Source organism: Hemitrygon akajei, chromosome 20 (assembly GCF_048418815.1).
Source record: "Hemitrygon akajei chromosome 20, sHemAka1.3, whole genome shotgun sequence".
NCBI lineage: Eukaryota > Metazoa > Chordata > Chondrichthyes > Myliobatiformes > Dasyatidae > Hemitrygon > Hemitrygon akajei.
The window spans coordinates 30,862,633-30,886,144 of NC_133143.1; the positions used below are offsets into that span (position 1 = coordinate 30,862,633).

The 23,512-nt window shown below is 40.8% G+C and overlaps 1 protein-coding gene across 12 annotated transcripts in view; it reads left to right on the plus strand.

Moving 5' to 3' along the window:
- LOC140713685 (catenin delta-2-like) overlaps positions 1 to 23,512 on the plus strand; it is a 1,190,818-nt gene that overhangs the window by 1,121,466 nt on the left and 45,840 nt on the right. For all 12 annotated transcript variants that reach the window (XM_073024066.1, XM_073024071.1, XM_073024072.1 and 9 more), the window contains 3 exons: positions 684 to 857; positions 8,781 to 8,931; positions 21,226 to 21,448. In XM_073024066.1, the coding sequence (XP_072880167.1) occupies positions 684 to 857; positions 8,781 to 8,931; positions 21,226 to 21,448 (548 nt within the window). The remainder of the gene's footprint in view (positions 1 to 683; positions 858 to 8,780; positions 8,932 to 21,225; positions 21,449 to 23,512) is intronic.

Here is a 23,512-nt window from a genome sequence, read left to right on the forward strand (position 1 = left end):
ATAATTCTCCAGATTTAACTATGATGGCAGAAGGGACTTGATCTTAAACAACACACCTAATATTATTTTGTGTAGTCACCTGAACAGAATGGGCTTTTTTTGTTTTGCTTATCTTCTGATTGGATCCAGAAAAGAAGCTAGAACACCATGAGATCTTGTGTGCCTTTCATGGGCCTGACTGGGCAATGAGATCATGGGGCATCCTGGAGGTCTTTAGAGAGATGCTGCGGACACTGTAAACCAGCTGTTGAAGTGAAATTGGGAACTGCTGCAAAAACCAGATGTCAGCATTCTTTTAATGAAATGTAAATGATTGTTGCTTTCTTTCACTCTGCGTTTCCATGCCATGGCATGTTTTGGCTGGACTGTTGGACAATTTCTACACAGAATCTTATTTCCATCCTTGACCCAATTTGTTAAGATTGTGTTGCAGCAGCTGAGCGGTCATCGTCCAAAATTCTGCTCATTCCCAGAGGGCAATTTGTTCTCTGTCTTTAGGTTGTGGAAAGATTGGGAAGGTCAGATCCCAGTGAATGCGGAGTTATGAATGGTTATTATTACATTCAGAATTGGTGTGTTAGGATTATAAAGGTTCTGTGGTAGATGAAAGATTTTTTTGTTGCCATTTCATTTTAATTTTCTTGAATGCACTGACTTTCTCCCTCTTTCTTTTCCTTTCCCAGTGGGATGGTGTTGGACCTCTCCCAGAGGCAACAGACCCACCAAAGGGTATACAGCTCCTGTGGCATCCCTCTATAGTCAAACCCTACCTCACACTTTTGTCAGAATGCTCGAATCCGGATACTCTTGAAGGAGCGGCGGGAGCCTTACAGAACCTGGCTGCGGGGAGCTGGAAGGTAAGACCACAGAGTCAGTGCTTGTATGCCTAGCTTTATTTGCTCTTTATATCACTGGAATATCATGAGACAAAAGAGGTGTGAAGGAAAACTAGGGTTTAATTCCCTCGAGTGTAGAAGATTAAGAGGGGATCCAGTTGTGCCATGAAGAAAATTTAGAAGAGCTGATAGAGAGAAACCTTTAATAATGGGCAGGTCTAACTCAAGAAACTTTATTTCAATCAGGTATATGGTCAAGAAGCAACACTTGTATAGAGCACTGGAGGTACAGGGAACACTTTGTCATGAAAAGTTGTTAAGGCATGGGAGGGGTTGAAATTTACAATTTCAGCAAGTTAATTAGTTTTTTAATGGACAAGAGTATGTAACAAAAATATTTTAAAATTTGTTCTTTTCTAATTCAGCAGCAAGAAGAGTCCTCAAAGGTGACACTTTACATGTGTTAAAGATTATAAGAAATTACTTTATTAAAGCTATATAAAGTCTACAGAACAAAAGACAGAAAACTGATTGAAATAGTAAAAGAGACAAAGTAATAGTTATGAACCGATCACTGGGGGTCCTGTGCCTTCTTCCTGATGACTGCAGTGAGAACTAAGCATCAGGTCCCTGATGATGGATGCTACTTTCCTGCAATGATGTTTCATGTTGATGTGTTCAGTGGTGGGGAGGGCTTTATTTGTGATGGACTGGGCCATATCCAGAACTTTTAGGAGTTTCCATTCAAGGGCATTGGTGCTTCCATACCAGGCTGTGATACAGCCAGTCAACATACGCTCCACCACACATCTATAGAACTTTGGCAAAGTTTTAGATGTCATGCCAAATCTTCAAAAACTCCTAAGACGGTAGAGGTACTGCCGTGCTTTCTTCAAAATTGTACTTGCGTGCTGGACCCAGGACAGGTCCTCAAATGATAACACCGTGGAAGTTAAGGATGCTGACCTTCTCCATCTCTGATCCCCTAATGAGGATTGGCTCGTGGATCTCTGGTTTCCTCCTTCTGAAGTCAACCATCAGCTCCTTGGTCTTGCCAACATTGGGTAAGGGGTCGTTGCTGTGGCACCACTCAGCCAGACTGAAAATCTCCCTGCTGATCCATCACCACCTTTAATTCGGCATGCAATGGTGGTGCCTTCAGCAAACTTAAATGTGACATTAGAGCTGTGCTTAACCACGCAGTCATAAGTGTAAAGCTGGTAGAGCAGGATGCTAAGCACACAACCTCGTGCTGCACCTGTGCTGATGGAGACTGTGGAGGAGATGTTGTTGCCATTCTGAACTGACTGGGGTCTGCAAGTGAGTCTCTTCCCCCACTCCCTCTCCCTCTCTCTTTCTCTCACCCCTCTCTCTCTCCCTCCATCTCTCCCTTCCTATCCCTCTCCCCAACCCTTTCTCTCCCTCTCACTCTCTCTCCCTTTCCCTCGCCCTCAGCCTCTCCCTCTTTCTCATTCTTCTCTCTCTCTTTGCTTCTTTCCCTTTTTCTCTTCTTGACTTGTTATCTCCTTGTCTCTCTCTCTCTGTCTTTCTCTCCTCATCTCTTCTTATCTCTACCCCCAGGTCTCAGCACGAGTCACGAGCTAGCCTAAGAAAAGATTCACCTTGCACAAAGAAGGTGTCCCTTTTTATACCCTTCAGGATTACTTTAAAAATCGAACATCATTTTTTAAACCCAATACTTTTCCATCCCCTACTGGTACCAGCCTGTGCCTTCTTACCTGTTGCAACCTTTGGCCTAGGCACATGACTTAGAAACGGAGACAACAGGTCTGTAAGGAGGAAGACATTCTTCACCAGTATTTAATCTCAAGGATATGCAATCATGCAGATCTCCAGACTATCACCTCATTCCAGGCTGACACCATTTTGTCTTACAAACTTCCATTTTGTGTTACACATTTATCATATACCACGGAGGAGTCAAATTTAACTCTTTCCTTACAGAATACTAAGGTTGGCAAATGGAGTTAAGATATAGTCTGCAATTCATTAATGAACTTGAAGGAGTAAGTAGTTTACTCTTGTACCTTTACTCCAAACAATAGATGAGTAAAACTCTCAAGATATTATAAACAATTTATTGACTAATTCCTGATGTCTAATAAGTGCTCGATTTATCTTTCTTTGTGCATATTTCCCTCTGAATCAAGAGGATTAGGTGCCGTTTATAACGGTGGCCCAAGCACAGATTCCAGTACCTCACAAAGGTGTTGTAAACCACAATTTTAATCAACTTGGGATAATGACCTGGAAGGACATGTACCCAAGTCTGCCAGTGATTTATAATTAGTTGTCGTGATTAGTGATGTATGAAGGAAGCATACAGATTAAGTGACAAAGTGAAGCGGAAAAGTATGGATTATAGCTTGCAATTTATGTGAATTAAGAATGAATTCACCAGATTATTTTTGAATGGGGAAAAGCTCGACGCTGAGGATATTCCTTTTATATAATGGGATAATATTATGTATTTACTATGTATATGCACTAAGTAACCAAAAAGGCCAAGAAGTTGTTCTGTATATTTGATAAAATACAAAAGTTGCAAAGATATACAATATCTTTACAAACTCCTGATCATGTGACACTGTCCAGCAAATTGATGGAAAACCAGCACCCACAACAATCAAACAGCAGGAACCATCTACCACAGGGGTCCCCAATCTTTTTTATGCCATGTACCAATAATACCATTAAGTAAGGGGTCTGTGGACCCCCAGGTTGTGAATCCCTGATCTAACAGAATATTGCAGCCCAACAGTTAAGTAATGCCCAGAAATTCAACAAACACAGGTATTGTTTGCTGGGACATCCAGCTGTGATGAAGAAATTGAAAGGTTAAAATAAAGCAGATGTTGGAAATCTGAAATAAAAAATGGAAAATGCAACATGTCAGTTAGCTTCTGTGGGATAAGTAACAAGAGTTAACATTCCAAAGCTTATTTGCCCTGAAGAGTTAATTTTGTGTCTGTCATCTTACATGAATAAATGATGATAATGTATCCAAGAACAAATGATATTCTCCTCCAAGGGTACTTGGCTCATTTAATAGGTTTCATGCTGATGGCCTGACTTACATTGTAAGTATTTTGAGTAGTAATTCAAACCAGCATTTGTTACCATGCATGGAAGTTAGTTTTTGCTAAATTATTAAAGATCAAGGGGAAACAAATGAAAACTGTCTAACCATTGAACTCAATGAGTTGCTGTGCAACGACTATTGATTTTTAATTGGATTGTATTGGTTTGTGCAACGACATTAAACTCAAGTCTTTCTCAGCAAGCTAAATTACTATTTTTAAATGTGCTTTAAGGTTAATCTGTTATGCAGACATTCATCCTATTATTTTTACATAACATTATCAATTCCTAATGGAATGTGCCAATTTAGATTTGTCACATTACAGTTGCATTCTCTCAGTTGCAGTACGGTAACCGGTATGTTGTATTTTAACAGCAACCTCCCTCCAACAGAATAGCGCCTCCTTTGGAGGGATGTCGTAGTTACAATATGGCACACTTACTAAAGCAATAGGCAATATAACGCAGAGATTTAACATGAGTGTGTTAAAATTGTGTAAGGCTTTAAAGTAATAATTCAATCATATCTCTGCAACCTAGTTCAATTGTTCTCCCATCCTAACTCTTCGCAATTTGAAAACTGCAGTTAGTCTTGACATGTGAAGTGTTCTGCCATAGGAGGACAATAATATTCAGTAAAATAATATCCTAATTATTATTCACAACCTGATTTTGCCAACTGCTGAAAACCATGTAGGCTTGATAGTAGTAAACCCAGGAGAGACAAGGATTCTCAAAGTAGCCAGACTTTTGTAGAGACCTTCCAAGGCAGGCAATTAAAACAAGTCGTATTGGGGAGCTAAAGACTGCTCTGGCTGTATTAAACGGGAGCCCAGGAATCCACCTTTACTTGTGCCACCAAGAAGAAGCTTTTAGATACCTATATTCTGAAAGGTGTGTTCATTTTCAATACCATCCTTAAAGATTATTTGTAGCTCCACCCATATACTGCTCACTCTTGTGCTGTTATCCTAAGGCCTACTTATCATGTAATGATTCTGTTCTGTGCTGATGTACAGTGGCAAGATCACTTAACAGTTTTAATTCAATGTTGACACAGCAAATTATAAGACCGTAAGATCATAACCCATAGCAGAATTGGGCCATTTGGCCCATCGAGTCTTCTCTGCCATTCAAACATGGCTGATCCTTTTTTTTCACACCTCCTCAGCCTTCTCCCTGTAACTTTTGATGCCATGGCCAATCAAGAACCTATCAATCTCTGCCTTAAATACACCCAGTGACCTAGCTTCCACAGCTGCCTGTGGTAACAAATTCCACAAATTTACAACCCTCTGCCTAAAGAAATTTCTCAGCATCTCTGTTTTAAAAGGACATCCTTCTACCCTGAGGCTGTGCCCTCTGGTCCTAGGCTCCCCCCCACCCCCACCATGGGAAATATCCTTTCCGCATCTATTCTGTCTAGGCCTTTCAACATTCAAAAGGTTTCAACAAGATCCCCCTCATCCTTCTAAATTCCAGTGGGTATAGGCCCAAAACCATCAAATGTTCTTCATATAATAACCCTTTCATTCCGGGAATCATCATTGTGATCCTCCTTGGAACCTTCTCCAATGCCAGCACTTCATTTCTTAGAGTCCAAAACTGCTCTCTATACACGAGGTGAGGCCTCACTGAAACCTTATAAAGCCTCAGCATCACATCCCTGCTCTTATATTTTAGACCACTTGAAATAAATGCTAACATTGCATTTGCCTTCCTCATCACCGACTCTAACTGCAAGTTAAATTTTAGGGACTCTCAAGGACTCCCAGGTCCCTTTGCATCTCAGATTTTTGGATTTTCTCCCCAATTAGAAAATAGTCTGTACATTGCTTTCTACCACCAAAGTGTATGACCATGTATTCTCCAACATTGTATTTAATTTGCCACTTTTCTGCCCATTCCCCTAATCTGTTTAAGTCAGGGGTGTCAAACTCATTTTAGGTCACGGGCCGGATTGAGCAAAATGCAGCTTCATGCAGGCCGGATCAGTCGGACGCGTGCGAACGCAGCTTTCGTTGCCTCCGTTTTCTCAGCCTACTCTCATGTGTCTCGGTCTCTGCTATAACTACAAAGTGTTTCACTTTACAAATTCCGTTTCTTATGAAGAAGACTGCCGAGCAAGACTGCCGAATAAACACTAAAAACCCTGAAAACCTGGTACCTGAATAAACTCAGCATTAGCCATATCATACACCATAGGCGCTTCGATTACTGGGGCCAGCTTTAATAGTAATTAGATATTATCTCGCGGGCCAAAGATAATTCCACCGCGGGCCTTGAGTTTGACATATATGGTTTAAGTCCTTCTGCAGCCTTCCTGTTTCCACAACACTACCTGCTCCTGCACCAATCTTCATATCATCTGCAAACTTAGCAAACAGCCCTCTATTCCATCATCTAAATCATTGATATACAGCATAAAAAGACACAGTCCCAACACCGACCCCTGTGGAACACCAATTAGTCACTGACAGCCTACCAGTCAGCCAATGTTCTAAACATGCTAGTAACTTTCTTGTAATACCATGGGTCCTTAGCTTTGTAAACAGCCTCATATGCGGCACCTTGTCAAGGGCCTTCTGAAAATCCTACTGTACAACATCCACTGCATCCCCTTTATCTATCCTGCTTGTAATCTCCTCAAGGAATTCCAACAGCTTCATCGGGCGAGTACTTCCCTTAAGGAAATCATGCTGACTTTGTCCTATCTTGTCCTGTGTCACCATGTACTCCAAAACCTCATCCTTAATAATTGATTCCAACCTTTTCCCAACCACTGAGGTCAGGCTAACTGGTCTATAATTTCCTTTCTGTTGCCACCCTCCTTTCTTAAAGAGTGGTGTGACACTTGCAATTTTCTAGCCCTCTGGAACCATGCCAGAGTCCAATGATTCTTGAATGATCATTATTAATGTTTCTACAATCTGTACCGCTACCTCTTTCAGAACCCTAGGGTGCAGTTCATCTGATCCAGATGACTTATGGTCCTTTAGGCCTTTCAGCTTTTTGAGCACCTGCTCCCTTGTAATAGTATCTGCACTCACTTCTCTCACACCCTCCAACTCCTGGCACACTGCAAATTATGTACTTTAATTGAGGCTGGAGTGCAATTTTATTGCTCCTCAGGACAGCTAGATCTCTCTAATTTTCCTTATACAATGCAGACATCCCACCTCACCCGGAAGTTCCGGGGGTCTCCCGCATATTGATAGTGGCTTCCTGACACCCGCAAATTATATACAATATCCTGGAAATTGATTTTTTGAGAGCGAGCAAGAGGGAGAAAGCGAGAGAGCGCACCATGGCAGAGTGTCCCAAAAAAAGAAAATATGAAACGTACTTCACCCCAGACTACACTAAAGTGTACTCGTGCCTAATAGGGGTCAAAAATAATGACAGTGTTGCTCGCTGCACTGTTTGCAACAGTGAGTTTTCTATTGCCCATGGTGAGTTAAAATATAAAAGACATGTTGAGGTGAGTTTAACAGGCCTCATTCATTTATTAGCATAGCTAGCGTTATTTAAACTAGCTGGCTAGCTGCTAAGGAGCTACTCTATTGCAGACATCCCACCTCTCACGGGAGTCTCCCGCAAACTGATGGTGCTACCTCCCTGAAATGAGTTTTTGCAGGGTGGGATGTCTGACATTGCTTTTTATTTCTCACATTTTCCTTTCCTGGATATGATATTTTGTCCCCATTTGAAGGACTTACCTCAAAGTGAGTGTAATCTGCCCAATTGCCAGTTATGCTGAAATCCTCCTATGGATTATTCTGTATCACTTTGGAGAAGGCTGCTTTCATTATCTTCATAGTAATTTCAATTTAATCGTTGTATCTGTGTCTCTTCACTGGAAGTCACTTCAAAGACATTTTATTTAGAGATAAAGCATGGTAATAGGCCCTTCTGGTCCAATAACCCATGCTACCCCATTGCACCCATGTGACCAATTAGCCTACTAACCTGTAGGAATGTGGGAGGAATCCAGAGCACCCAGAGGAAACTCACACAGTCACAGTGGGAACGTACAAACTCCTTACAGACACCAGCATAATTGAACCCAGTTCACTGGTGCTGTAATAGTGTTACACTACCACACTGCCCTCAATTCACACCTTATTCATAAGATATTAAAATAATTATTCCTTAATGATCTGGGTGGCATTAAACTTCTTACTGTAAACCACTCTTAAGTTATAAACTTTGTCTAAAAATTTCCTTAAGTGATACATTGGCGGTATTCTGATGGAGTGAATCAGCTGCGCTATGTGTTGTGTATTGTTCATTCAATTGTAAGTAAAACTTAGCAGACAGCACCTTACATTGCCTTTATTTTTACCTGTTTTTACTATACTAAGTTGCATTGAATTTATTACCCTGAAGCAAGCTCCACAGAACCTTCACCATTCTATTTTCTTCACTTATCTTTCTTTTCCTGTCTTCCTCAGTTTCGTTTCAATGTGAAGGACTCTGGGTTCTTCAAATCACCTCCATTGTGCAAACACTGCCACTTTCTTGTGCACAATGATTAAATAGGTTTTACCTTATTTGCTTCCTGAATTTATACTTATCACCCTTAGGTTTGGACTTCTCCACAAGCAGAAGCTTCTCTGTATCTACCCGTCAAACCCATTTCCTTTTTAAATCTGTTTATCACGGTTTAAGCCATAGTCCGTTCAAATGTTGGTCCAGCATGAGTCACAGCATTTATCTTCTAATGTTTGGTTTATGTCAGTGGAAGTACATAGTGGGGAAGATCTCCACCTTCCCTTCATCAGAATATGGCCCATTGTCTAGTTCTGTCTGCTTCCAACACGTTCCTGTTACTGTTCACAGTGGTCCATTTACATTCGTGCTGCTGTACGCAAGGAGAAGGGTTTGCCCATTCTTGTGGAGCTACTGCGCATAGACAATGACCGGGTGGTTTGTGCTGTCGCCACTGCGTTGCGGAACATGGCCTTGGATGTCAGAAACAAGGAGCTCATAGGTAGGTGGAAGGACAACTCTTTGCAATTCTTTTGGGTTATTGGCAGCAAAGCATTTCCAGGAAAATTAGAAAAGCAGAGTTGATTCTCTGAGATTTATGAGCAGTTTGGAAGGGAAACCTCTCGTGTTTTCTTTAATACACTCAGACTTGTCTATTGGCACGAGTATGTGCAAGTTGCGGCAAACAGAGCTAAAGGCTTATCCTGTAATCACCAAGCATGTTAAAGAAGCATACGCAGGAGCATTTTTCTATATCAACATATACATTTAACGTATCCTTCCAATATGGTTGAATTAAAATTTCCAGGTGCACTCCTGACTATTGTAATAGCCTCCTGGTTGGCCTACCATCCAACATCCTCAGTAAACTGGAGTGCATCCACGCTTCTGTTAACTCACGTCAACTTTTCTTGTTTTCCTTACCCCTGTCGACTTCCAGTTCAGCAAAGCCTCAACTTTGAAGTACTCAGCCCTTCCCTCAAATTGCCTATAACTTCATCTCACCCTATCTTTGTAATTTTCTCCAGGATCTCAACGTTCCTTCAGTTCTGTGCTTTTCCACATTCCCACTTTTCACTCATTCATAATTGCCAGTATCTGCTTGAAAAGTCTAGATTCTAGGGTCTCAAGCTGAGTTTTTAACAGGTTAATGTTGTAATTACAGATCCTCACATGAGATCCTTTGACTAAAATCGTACTCTTCTAATGGTTGTAAAAACCCATTAACTATCAGCACTCTTTAAAAATAAATATTCTTGGACTTTGTACCTTTTTCTTAGAATTTCCATGTTGCATGAATTTCTGACTACATTTCTGCACAAATTAGTGTGGACCTTGTTATTTTGCTAAATGCGATTTAGACAGAGCGTGCAATTTTCTTCTGCTGTTCAGTTCCAAAGTATATCTGAAATATTTCACAATGGATAAAATACTTTTGGAATTAAAGTTCTAAATACAAAAGGTTCAATGTTCATTTATTATTAAAGCATGTATTCATATACAACTCTGAAGTTTGTCTTCTCCAGATAGCCACGAGAAAAAGAAAGAACATGAAAGTCATTCAGAGAGTAACATCAAACCCACTGCTCCCACCATACAAAAATGAACGGCATCCTGTTCGTACAAATATGATAATACATACAGAAAATGCTGGAGGAACTCAGCAGGTTAGGCAGCATCCATGGATCCATGGAAATGAAGAAAGAGTTAATGTTTTGGGCTGAGACATTTCATCAGGAGGGAAAGGAAAGGGGGAAGACACCAGAATAAAACGGTGGGGGGAAGGAAAAAAGGATAGCTAGAAGGTGATAGGCGAAGCCAGGTGGGTGGGAAAGGTGACGAGCTGGAGATGAAGGAATCTGATAGGAGAGGAGAGGGAGCCACAGGAGAAATGTAAGGAGGAGGGGCAGCAGGGAGAGTCTATAGGCAGGTGAGAAGAGGTAAGAGGCCAAAGTGGAAACAGAAGAAGAGGGGAAGGGATGGGGAAGTAGATGTTCATGCCATCAGGGTGGAGGCTACCCAGACCGGAATATAAGGTGTTGCTCTCCACCCTGAGGGTGGCCTCATCTTGGTACAAGAGGAAGCCATGGACCAACATGTCAGAACAGGAATGGGAATTAAATTGTTTGGCCACTGAGAAATCCTGCTTTTGACAGATGGAGCAGAGGTTCTCGATGAAGCAGTCCCCCAAGTTATGACAGGTCTCACCAACCTAGAGGAGACCAGATACAATAGGCAACCCCAGCAGATTCACAGGTGAAGTGTTGCCTCAGCTGGAAGAACTGTTTAAGGCCCTGAATAGAGATGAGGGAGGAGGTGAGTGGGCTGGTGTAGAACTTTGGCTGCTTGCCGAAGTGCCAGGAGGGAGATTGATGGGGAGGGGTGAATCCACAAGGGAGTCAAGGAGGGAGTGATCCCTGTGGATCCCTCTCTGCATGATTTCATGATAACTATTCCGGTTCCAACTCAGTTCCACCCACAGCAAATAATGTAAAAGTCAGTTCATCAGTTTTAGTGATTTTGATATGGTCTATTAACTGATAAAGCTGGAAGGATTAGTGGAAGGGATGGAAATGAACATTGCATTCACAATGACCGAATATCTTGATTGCAGTGACTTTCAACTCGATGTTCTTGGTGTAGCATAGAAAAGAGGCAGCCTAATTGCACTATACAAAATAACCGTTATAGAGAAATGAAACAATGATAAGACTGTTTTCTTGTGATAATGGATAATGGATAAGTGTTGTACAGTTCAGAAATAATGACATGGTATTTTTCCAGCCATGTGAGAGGGTAGATTTTGCCATGGTTGAATATTCCCTCAGAAAGATGGCACCTCCAACAGTATAGAAATCCTTCGGCACTGCTGTGGAATTTCAGTCTAGATTATGTGTTCAAAAATCAATTGAGACCTCTGAATCTGGGATGAAAGTGTTACTTCTCAGCCATGAACTATAAGCAGTATTTTCAAAAAGTTTCCTCTGTGTTCTAATACCCTTGTTTTCCCTCAAGGATCAAATCCATTTGTCACTTCAACAGAAATTTTAATACGCTTCACTGGCTGCTGAATGACATTTCATTTCCAGTTAACAAAAATAGAGATGGTTATTGACAAAAATTGTCACAGATGAGTACGCATTTCTGATTAAATTCTTCAACAACCCTTTCTCATCTCAGCAACTTAATTTCTTAGTTTGTCCTCCACGTTCAAATTTCAAAATCTTGCTCAGAAAAGTTAACAAGAGATAGGCTTTGAAGTAAAGTGTTAAAATTACTTAAAAATGCATGGTAACTACAGTACAAAAGTAGGTATTTTATGTCCAATAGGCTGGTAGTACTAATGGTCCAGACAAATCTCTTCCCCCAGTTGATCTGCTGTCATCCCATTGCCTGTGAAAGGTTTCTCTGTTACCTGTCTCAGCTTCTCCCAAAAGGAGTAACTTCAATGTTCTCACAAGTCTTTGATTAAAATAGTTTGACCTGAATTCTTTATTGAATGTATGAGTGACTAAAATAGCTTTTAAAATATGTATGAAGCTAACATTTACTGTAAATCTCTGCCCTGAACTGCAGAGGCAGTTCAGAGGTGACCATGTTATTGCTTTGAGAACCACTGTGAGGCCAGACCAGTGAAGGCTCTTAGTAAGCTAGTTGGGATTTAATGATGTTATAGTGGTGACCATATATAGCATTCTATATTAAATTCCCTATTTATTAGTTAGTTAAATTTAAATATCCCAGCTGCTGCCACAGTGGGATCTGAATTCTTGTATACAATTAACTCTGGCTGTGGGACTGCACGTTTATAGCCCAGCGGTGGCAGTTGGTGCAGTATGGACAAGACAGTAATAACCATCGTAGCATGATCAAAAACTAAAACCCTGTTGTTCTTGATCTTTCAATCATCTCCTACAAATTAACATAAATTCTCAACCTCTATACTTTACAACCCCTGCAGAATTTTAAAGACCTGTTTTCGGCCATTCTCAACCTTCTGACAATCTGTTCTGCCTTTCTTAATCAGTCATATTTCTCTTTTCTGGTAGCAGTTTTGTTTCTCCCCGTACCTTCACTGATGTATTTGTATTCGTTTTGTGACATTCAAGCTCAAGTTATAAGGATCCTGTTTGAGGGTGAGGTTGAGCTGATTTATAGAGTAAAAGGATCATTGGTTCATACACATAGAATAGTCCCTTCAGCCCACTGAGTATGTACCGACCATCAAACACCCCTTTACACAAAACCTCATGTGCCTCTTCATTGTGTTGTTGATCTACATGCCTTCGTTCCAAATATGGTTGCTTCAGTCATAAATGTTTGTGTTAAAATTAAAGAGGGAAAAATTGAAAAAAGTAATTTATACAGTATGTTCTTAACCTCCAACGAACCTCAACATTACTAAAAGTATTAGCTTAAACACAAGGCACTGTGAACACAAGCGGGCTTTAGTTTCTTAAAGAACACTTTGCAGATTGTCTCTGGAACCTTCCACACACCATTGCTGCAGTGTTTGTTACATGACCTAGCCCTTGGAGTTGTGAGTGCTGTCATGTAGCAATCACTATTCACAACTAATATTATATAAAGTGCACAATCAAATCAATTTTTGTCTGCCTTTATTTAACGTATTTTCACCATTGATGAAGGAAGGTAAACGTGAGTGTGAAAGAATGGATGGACCTATTGAGACGGTGAGATGGCATAGAGTAGAAGGATCTAGTGTGGAGTTTAAACTTTATGTTCAACTTTACATTAAGAGATTTCTAGGGGTCTCCATAGACTGTGAATTCGTGGAGGCCATTTGCGGAGTCTGGTTCACAGCAACCAGCTAAAGAACTCACAATTGTTCAAGACTGCACTGGAGTCTAAAAGCCTTGTGATGGTTATTCTGTCATTTTGCTGACAACCTGCAAGAAAGATTATAGAGATAAAAACCTTTCTGATTTTTACTTTACATTTTTGTTGAATGTTGTTTGAATTTTAAAAAAAGGTTGCAAGTGAGATCAGAAGGTTGTGTGACTGATGGTCTAATAGCACCCAATTGGATATTTGCTGCTAATATTTGCTGTACTTCGCAAATAGTCTGGGAAGGTGGTGTGCTTCAAGAGTAGGCAATTTGGGTAACCCAAGTGAGGCAAGGACGCTGGTGCAATTGAGAAAGGAGAGGAAAGGAAATCTGCACAAAAAGGTTCAATATGAGTTGCCTATGTTAAGATTGTACTAAGGATATAATAATGTTCTTAAAATCATGGCAAACACTAGATTTCTAGTTTTATTTTCATCTAGTTGTCATGTTAGTCTTTGTCTGTTTTTGTATAGTCTCCTGTAAAATTCTATTGTGTTTTTTTTGTTCCTGTTCCTACTTGCAAGAAAATGAATCTCAAGGTAGATTGAGACATATAGATACTTTAATAATAAGATTCCTCAGGGGAAACCTTGCCTGACAAATCTATTGGAATTCTTTGAGGAAATAACAGGCAGGATAGACAAAGGAGAGTTCGTGGATGACTTACTCTCCTTCAAGATTGCATTAAGCATTAAGATGGTACCAGTAAACCACATCAGTGTTCTGTAGGCTATGTTCAATACATCTAAATAGACCTCTTTTGAATTAGACTCACTGCATTTTGCAGTATGTAGTTATCCTTTATGCAATATACTTTTAAATTGTCCTAATGAACTACAGATTTCATGAAATTTTGAAGGATTTAGCGTACCTAACTCTCAAGCAAGCAGGTATGGGTGCTTTAAGGAGACGAGGGTTCATCACCATGGCTGGAAGTGATGTTAGAGGAAGGGACTTCAAGATGAAACACAGAGGAATCAGACCCTCTCTACCCAGCATCTTGTTAGCAAATGTGCCGTCACTGGAGAATAAAATTGAGCAAGACCAGTGTGTTGAAGGGAAATGAGAACTTGCTGTGTTCTGTGTTTTACTGAGACATGTCTCACTCCCAGTACACCAGATATGGTAATCAGACCCAAAGGTTTCTCAATACACAGATGACCAAACTGCTGATTTGGAAAAGGCAAAAGGTGGAGATGGGTGTTTCATGATAGGCTCTGTGGTGCTCCAATGTGACGATTTTGTCGAACTCATGTTCCCCTGACCTTGAACACCAAATGATGAAATTCTGTCCATTCTATTTACCAAAGGACTTCTCATCCATAATCCTGGTGGTTTACATACCACCAGTGGTGACTATAATCAAGTGCTTGGGGTACTGCATGTTGAGATACCACTGTCACTAAACAGGAAACAGCATTTCATATCGTGATCAGGGATTTCAATCAGGCTCACTTGAAGAAATCCCTGCCCAATTACTATCAGCATGTAACCTGTAACACCAGAGGTCCCAACACACTAGACCTTTGTTATACTAAGATAAAGAATGCCTAGTGTTCCATGCTAGATCGCATTTCAGGAAATCTGATCACTTAGCTGACCTTTACCTACCTGTGTACAGGCAAAGATTAAAGAACAAGGCTCCAGAGATTAAGACAGCAAAGAGGTGGTCACAGGAGGCAGAGGGACAGCTGCAGGATTTCTTTGAATCAGTGGACTGGACCGTGTTCAAGGACTCATCTCTCGATCTGAATGAATGCACCACCATTGTCACAAATTTTATAAAACTGTCGTAGATTAATGTATCCCCACGAAGTCATTCAGAGTTTTCCCCAACCAGAAGTCCTGGATGAACTATGAGTTCCACAACCTGCTGATGGACAGGTCAGAGGCATTCAAGTCAGATGACAAAAAATTTACAAGCGATCCAGGTATAATCTCCAGAAAGCTATCTTACGGGTGAAGTGGCAATTCTAGACTAAACCTGAATCAATGAAGGAAGCTTGACAGTTGTGGCAGGGCCTGAATGCCATCAGCTCTTACAAAGCAAAATCAAACACCAGAGGTGACAGCAGGGTTTCACTTCCAAATGAGCACAATGCCTTCTGTGCTCGATTTAACTGTCAAAGCATGGAGGAACCATCAGGAGCACCCACAGCCCCTGATGATCCTGTGATTTCAGTCTCTAAACTGACATGCGAGCATCCTTCAGGAGGGTTAATCCTCGAAAAGCATCCAGCCCAACGGACTTATCTGGCCAAGTACTAAAGACCTGTGCTGATCAACTGTCTGGAGTGTTCACTGAGTCTCTAACCTCTCGCTTTGGTAGTCTGAGGTGCTCGCCTGCTTCAAGGCAGGCTTCAGTTATACCAGTGCCTAAAAACCTGCCTCAATAACTATCATCCAGTAGCACTCACAACCAGAGTGAAGAAGCGTTCTGAGAAGTTGGTGATGAAACATATTAACACCTGCCTGGGAAGCGACTTGGGTCTACTCCAGTTTGCCTATTGGCACAGCAGAACTACAGCAGATGCCGTCTCGTTGGCTCTTCTTCTCATGTTCTCAATATTTATTTCTTATTTATTTGTTGTTATTATCTATATTGACCTGCTATTCATTGTGCATTTACTTGCATGGAGGGATTTTGTGCTATAAACTATTGACGAATTTTGTCCCTGTATGCTGCCATATCAGTCTCAGGTTCCATTACTCGATAATATACACACAATATGAATGTGTTTATTTCTAATGATCATTTCATGTGTGTCTTTCTTCTCATTACTGCTTGAGTGGTCTCAGTTGTAAGGGGACCGCTCCCCCAAGAAACACTTGCAGCAGCCGCAGCCTGTGGTGTTGGTGGGCAACTTTGAATGCTGGCAGTATCGTTATTGGGTTTCCCGACGCCAGCCCACCTATTCAGCAGTGCACTGCTAGTATTTCACGTACTATCTTGACCAACGCCAGCTCCAGGCATGCCTGGCGACCCCCAGGCAGTGGCTGTATCAGTAGACATCTCTCTATTTCTAAAGTGAAAGGATATTGTTTTTTTAATCTACAGGCAGGTATTAGTTTTGGCCGCCCCTAACATGGAGAACAGTCACTGACCAGAGCACCATCCAATATGGGTACAGACATGTCTGGATTTGATTCAGGACCGTGGGGGTGTGGGGCGAAGGGGGGGGGGGGGGTGGACATGCCTGATTGTACACTGATGGATGTCTTCTCTCCGCACTGTATGTCCCAGATCCTAGACCAACCCACAGAACCCGAAAGCGAACCCCAGCTCCTCACCTGTGCTCTGAGTCTAGGCAGCTGAGCAGCTAATCGGCTGGCAATTATTATTATGATTATTATTATTATTATTATATTTGCAGTTTGTTTTTTGCACACTGGTTTCATTAATTCCATTATGGTTATTGGATTTATTGATATGATCGTAAGAAAATGAATCTCAAGATTGTATATGGTGACATACAGAATATATACAGTGGTGCTAGAAAGTTTGTGAACCCTGTAGAATTCTCTCTATTTCTGCATCAATATGACCTAAAATGTGATCAGATCTTCACGTAGATCCTAAAACTAGATAAAGAGAACCCAATTAAATAAATAACACAAGAAAACATTATACTTGTTCATTTATTTATTGAGAAAAATGATCTCATATTGCATGTATTTGTTGGAAAAAGGATGTGATGCCTCTACAAAAGCTATTTGGAGTCGGGTGTTCCAATCAATGAGATGAGATTGGAGGTGTGGGCTGTAGAGGTACCCCGCCCTATACAAAAAGACACACAAAGTCAGGTTACTGACAGAGCCTGCTCTGCTCAAAATGGATCTGTTTATGTGTACCATGCCTCAATCAAAACAATTTTCAGATGACCTTGGAAGAAGAATTGTAGAGATGCATGAAGCTGAAAAAGGCTGCAAAAGCATTTCTAAAGACTTGAGTGTTCTTCAGTCCACAGTAACAGAAATGGCCCACAAATGGAGGAAGCTCAGTACTGGTGTATTCTCCCTAGGAGTGGTCATCCTGCATTGATTGCACCAAGAGCACAATGTGCAATGCTGAAGGAGGTGAAAAAGATACCAAGGGTAACAGCTAAAGTCTCTGTTCATGTGTCTGCTATAAGAAAAGCACTGAACAAGAATGGTGTTCATGAAAGGACACCGCAGAGGAAACCACTGCTCTCCAAAATAATATTGCTGCACATCTCAAGTTTGCAAAAGATCACCTGGATGTTCTACAATGCTTCTGGGACAGTGTCCTGTGGACAGATGTGACAAAAGTTGAACTTCTTGGCAGAAATGCACATTGCTATGTTTGGAGGGAAAAGGGTACTGCACACCAACACCAAAACCTCATCCCAAATGTGAAGCATGGCGGAAGGAGCATCATGGTTTGGGGCTGCTTTGCTGCCTCAGGGCCTGGACAGCTTGGAATTGTTGAGGAAACAATGGATTCAAAATTGTATTAAGACACTTTACAGGAGAATGTCAGGGTAGCAGTCCATCACCTGGAGCTTAATAGAAGTTGGATAATGCAACAAGACAATGATCCAAAAGACAAGAGTAAATCAACAACAGACTGGTTTAACAAGAACAAAATTTGTGTTTTGGAATGGCCATGGCCAAGTCCAAGTCCTGACCTTAATCCTGTAGTAATGTTGTGGAAGGACCTGAAGCAAGCAGTTCATGCAAGAAAGCCCACCAACATCCCATAGTTGAAGCAGTTTTTGTAAGGAGGAATAGGGTATCTAGTTTTAGGACTTAGATGAAGCTCTGATCACATTTTAGGTCTTATTTATGCAGAAATGGACAAAATCCTACAGGGTTCACAAACTTTCTAGCACCACTGTACTTTGATAATAAATTTACTTTCAACTTTGAACTTTACTTGGAATTTCAGATCACTTTTGACAAAGTACCGCATACGATGTTGCTTAGCAAGAGTCCATGGTACTACAGGAAAGATACTAGCACGGATAGAAGGTTTGCTGATTAGCCGGAGGTAAAGAGTAAGAATAAAGAGGGCTATTCTGGTTGGCGGCCGGTGACAACTGATGTGCCACAGGGATCGGTATTGGGACATTCTTTTCAACGTTATATGTCATCAGTTTGGATGACAGAATTGATGGCTTTGTAGTCAAATTTGCAGATGATTAAATGATAGGTGGAGGGGCAGGTTATGTTGAGGAAGCAAGGAGTCTGCAGAAGGACTTGAACCGATTGGGAGAATGGAAAACGAAGTATCAGATGGAATATAGTGTAGGGAAGTTTATAGTCATGTACAGTGGGATGCAAAAGTTTGGGCACCCCTGGTCAAAATTTCTGTTATTGTGAATAGTTAAGTGAGTAGAAGATGAACTGATCTCCAAAAGTCATAAAGTTAAAGATGAAACATTCTTTTCAACATTTTAAGCAAGATTAGTGTATTATTTTTGTCTTGTACAACTTTAGAGTGGAAAAAAAGGAAAGGAGCACCATGCAAAAGTTTGGGCACCCCAAGAGATTTGAGCTCTCTGATAACTTTTACCAAGGTCTCAGACCTTAATTAACTTGTTAGGGCTATGGCTTGTTGACAGTCATCATTAGGAAAGGCCAGGTGATGCAAATTTCAAAGCTTTATAAATACCCTGACTCCTCAAACCTTGTCCCAACAATCAGCAGCCATGGGCTCCTCTAAGCAGCTGCCTAGTACTCTGAAAATTAAAATAAATGATGCCCACAAAGCAGGAGAAGGCTATAAGAAGATAGCAAAGTGTTTTCAGGTACCTGTTTCCTCAGTTCGTAATGTAATTAAGAAATGGCAGTTAACAGGAACGGTGGAGGTCAAGTTGAGGTCTGGAAGACCAAGAAAACTTTCTGAGAGAACTGCTCGTAGGATTGCTAGAAAGGCAAATCAAAACCCATGTTTGACCGCAAAAGACCTTCAGGAAGATTTAGCAGACTGTGGAGTGGTGGTGCACTGTTCTACTGTGCAGTGACACCTGCACAAATATGACCTTCATGGAAGAGTCATCAGAAGAAAACCTTTCCTGCATCCTCACCACAAAATTCAGCATCAGAAGTTTGCAAAGGAACATCTAAACAAGCCTGATGCATTTTGGAACTGATGAAGTTAAAATAGAACTTTTTAGCTGCAATGAATAAAGCTATGTTTGGAGCAAAAAGGGTGCAGAATTTCATGAAAAGAACACCTCTCCAACTGTTAAGCACGGGGGTGGATCGATCATGTTTTGGGCTTGATTTCACTGGTAGAGGGAAGAATGAATTCAATTAAGTACCAGCAAATTCTGGAAGCAAACATCACATTGTCTGTAAAAAAGCTGAATATGAAAAGAGGATGGCTTCTACAACAGGATAATGATCCTAAGCACTCCTCAAAATCCACAATGGACTACCTCAAGAGGTGCAAACTGAAGGTTTTGCCATGATCCTCAGTCCCCCGACCTAAACATCATCGAAAATCTGTGGATAGACTTCAAAAGTGCAGTGCATGCAAGACGGCCCAAGAATCTCACAGAACTAGAAGCCTTTTGCAAGGAAGAACGGATGAAAATACCTCAAACAAGAATTGAAAAACTCTTAGCTGGCTACAGAAAGCATTTACAAGCTGTGATACTTGCCAAAGGGGGTGTTACTTCATACTGACCATGCAAGGGTGCCCAAACTTTTGCTTCGGGCCCTTTTCCTTTTTTGTTATTTTAAAACTATAAAAGATGGCAATAAAAAAGTAATCTTGCTTAAAGTATTAAAGAAACGTGTCATCTTTAACTTTATGACTTTTGGAAATCAGGTCATCTTTTCATCGCTTAGCTATTCACAGTAACAGAAATTTTGACCAGGGGTGCCCAAACTTTTGCATGCCACTGTACTTTGGTAGAAGAAATAAAGGTATAGACTATTTTCTAAACAGGGAAAATTCAAAAATCAGGTGCAAAGGGACTTGGGAGCCCTCGTGCAGGATTCCCTAAAGGTTACCTTGCAAATTTGGTGGTAAGGAAGGTAAATACAGTATTAGCATTCATTTCTAGAATGTAAGAGCAAGGATGTGATGCTGAAGCTTTATAAGGCATTGGTCAGACTGCACTTGGAGTATTGTGAGCAGTTTTGGGCCCCTTATCTGAGAGAGGATGTGCTGGCATCAACCTCCAGTGCTGACGATTAATCTCTAAGATAGTTGTAAGCAATTTTTTGGCATCAGAGAGGGTCCAGAGAAGGTTCACGAAAATGATTCCAGGAAAGAAAGGGTTAACATATGAAGACTTTTTGCTGGTTTGTTAGAATGAGAGGGGATCTCATTGAAACCTATTGAATATTGAACGGCCTACACAGTGGATGTGGTAAGGATGTTTCCTATCATGGGTGAGTCTAGGACCAAAAGGCACAGCCTCAGAATAGAGGGGTGTCCATTTAGAACAAAGATGAGAAAGAATGTCTTTAGCCAGAGGATGGTGAATCTGTGGAATTCATTACCACGGATGACTGTGGAAGCCAAGTCACTGAGTATATTTAAAGCAGGATTTGATGGGTTCTTGGTTCATTGGGGAATCAAATGTTATGGGAAGAGGGCAGGAGAATGGGGTTGAGAGAGATGGAATGATGGAGCAGAATCAATGGGCCAAGTGGTTGAATTCTGTTCCTATATCTTATGGTCTTACTTTGAACTTGTATGCATAACCTTATATGCATAACTCTTTTTATGCTTCTCAGTATGAGTGAAAATCTGCACCTTCATGAATGAAAGGACCTGTACCAGAATAACCATTAGACATTCTCACTCTTTTCAGTCTTTCAGTTTTTCCTGATAGCCTTAGAGCTCTGGTGTCATCCTTTTTTGAAAAATTATCTTTTCCAGCACTTCTATGTCCTTTTATAATAATATGGAAATGTGTAAGGTCCTTTGAATGGTCTAATCATGCTCTTCTTTCCTGCCCCACCAAGGGAAATATGCCATGCGAGATCTTGTTCACCGTCTTCCTGGAGGCAGCAGCAACACCGGTACTGGGAGCAGCACCATTAGCAAAACCATTTCTGATGAGACAATTACTGCCATTTGCTGTGCTTTGCATGAAGTCATTACCAAAAACATGGAGAATGCCAAGGCTTTGAGAGACTCTGGAGGGATTGAGAAGCTCATCGGCATCGCCAAAAGTAAAGGAGACAAGTAGGTAACAAGTTTTGATGTGCACTGGCCATGATTCTCACTGGCTGGAGAGTAGGATGGCACTGGCTGAGAAATATGAATCAGGCCACAGTAAATGGTCAGGAATCACATTGGTCAACAAAGCTGTCAGAAAGTTTTGCCAACTTTGAATGGGTACATTTCTGGAAGTTTTATTACAAAGTCTCTCAGTTCCACTCCTAAATTCCCAATGAGGAAAGAATTTTTTTGCTCAGCATTCAGATAAATTTTGTCATCTTTCATCCCCATCACCAATACTTTTAAAATAAATGAAAGAAAGTTAACTGCAATGTTTCATTCAATCTTGCTTTTTTTAAAAAAAAATTGCTTACAGCCATCTTAGAGATTAATCATCAGCACTGGAGGTTGATAAACCTCTCAAGGGGGAAGCGTGCTTAACAGTTAGACTCTGCAATGAATAACCATGAAGGTCATGTTACAACTCTCCTGTGACTGGAGTGGGATTTTCACATCAGACATGCCCAAGCAATCACTGCCCATGCAAGATTTCTTCTGGAGTAGTGTAGGGGAAAATGGGCCATCTGGTCTTGGTTGGGCACTTCTAAGACAACTAGGCCTTTATTAAATCTATCATCTTACCACCCTGCCACCATCTCTGCAGCGACCCTCCATGTTTTCACTGTGAGTCTCCAAAGCTGACCCTCCCCCTTCTCAGCACACAAGGACAGGTGGGCATAACAATAAATGTAAATGCTGTAAATAATAAATCAAATCACAAAATGCTGGAAGGAAACAAGGTCAATGACCCATGTCGAGGACCCATCAAACCAAATGATCAATAAATTTCTCTCATAGCCCCACCCACTGGCTTTTGCACATCCACGATGGAATTTCAGTGTGGCCAAATCAAGACCAAAATAGCCACTGCCTCACAGCATCTACAATCTTTACGGTGCGCCAGGATTTCTTGGTGCAATAATTTAAATGAGAAGCACATGGAGAAAAGAGCAATTAAACCCAGATTTTCCCAAGATATTGAAGGAGCTTAGCTTTCTTTGGAAAACGTTTAAATGTGTTGTGGTAACATTGTACATTTGGATGATGATGTGAAACAGACAAAATAATTTGTCAGACCTAATGTGCACTTCCTGTTTCTCATCCCAATCTGAATTTCTGTTTAGAAATAAAAATTAGGAGAGTTGATGACCCCTCCCCACTTCATTTTACTTCTCTTTATCCTTCACTAGCTCCATTACCCTTACCTTGTATATGCTATCTTTGACTCCTGAAGGTCATAGCCAATCACCAGCTCTGCAATATTCACCATAATAATGCTTCACTGCCTCCTTTACTTCCTTCCCTCTCTTCACCAAGCCCCTCAAATCTGGGGACACTTATTACCATTTCCTGATTTTCCTTCCATCTGCACGTTGAGATCTTTTTTAATCTTCTCAAAACTCTTCAATTTTACCCCACATGACACTGAATAGTTCCATCTGGTTCAAGCAAGCAATCTTGTAAAACCATAGTGAATTCATTTGATTGGACCTTGTCTTGTCTGAAGCATTATTTTGATGCTGCCTTATTGTAGATCTGACAATTGCAATTTGATTTCAGGATAGTTTATATTGATCCACTTTAAATCACTGATAACAGAAACACTTCCAAGTTGTGTCTTCAGTTTAAAAGCTATGATGTGTTGAGGCTGACATTTCTGCTCTGGTTTATTACTGTATGGATTTTAATTTTCATGAAAGAAGGCTTCAGCTGCTGTTTTCAAATCTTGGACAGTCTGTTTCATAGGACCAAATTATTCACATCTAACACTCAGGTTCTAATCTGGTTTATACCTCATTATTTTATTGAATTGTTTCATAATCTGAAGCTTCATCTAAGGGAGATTAAACTCCTTATTAATATAGGGATATTAACATCTAGTCCTACATAACATACGTGTACCACTGATTCCTTCATGGGGACAGTTTCACTCTGTGTCTTCTGTTGTATTTCTCAATTCTTTCCCATTCATTGCAATGGGAAGAGTTGCAAAAGGGTTTACTATAACTTGTTCTACATGTTCTTAGA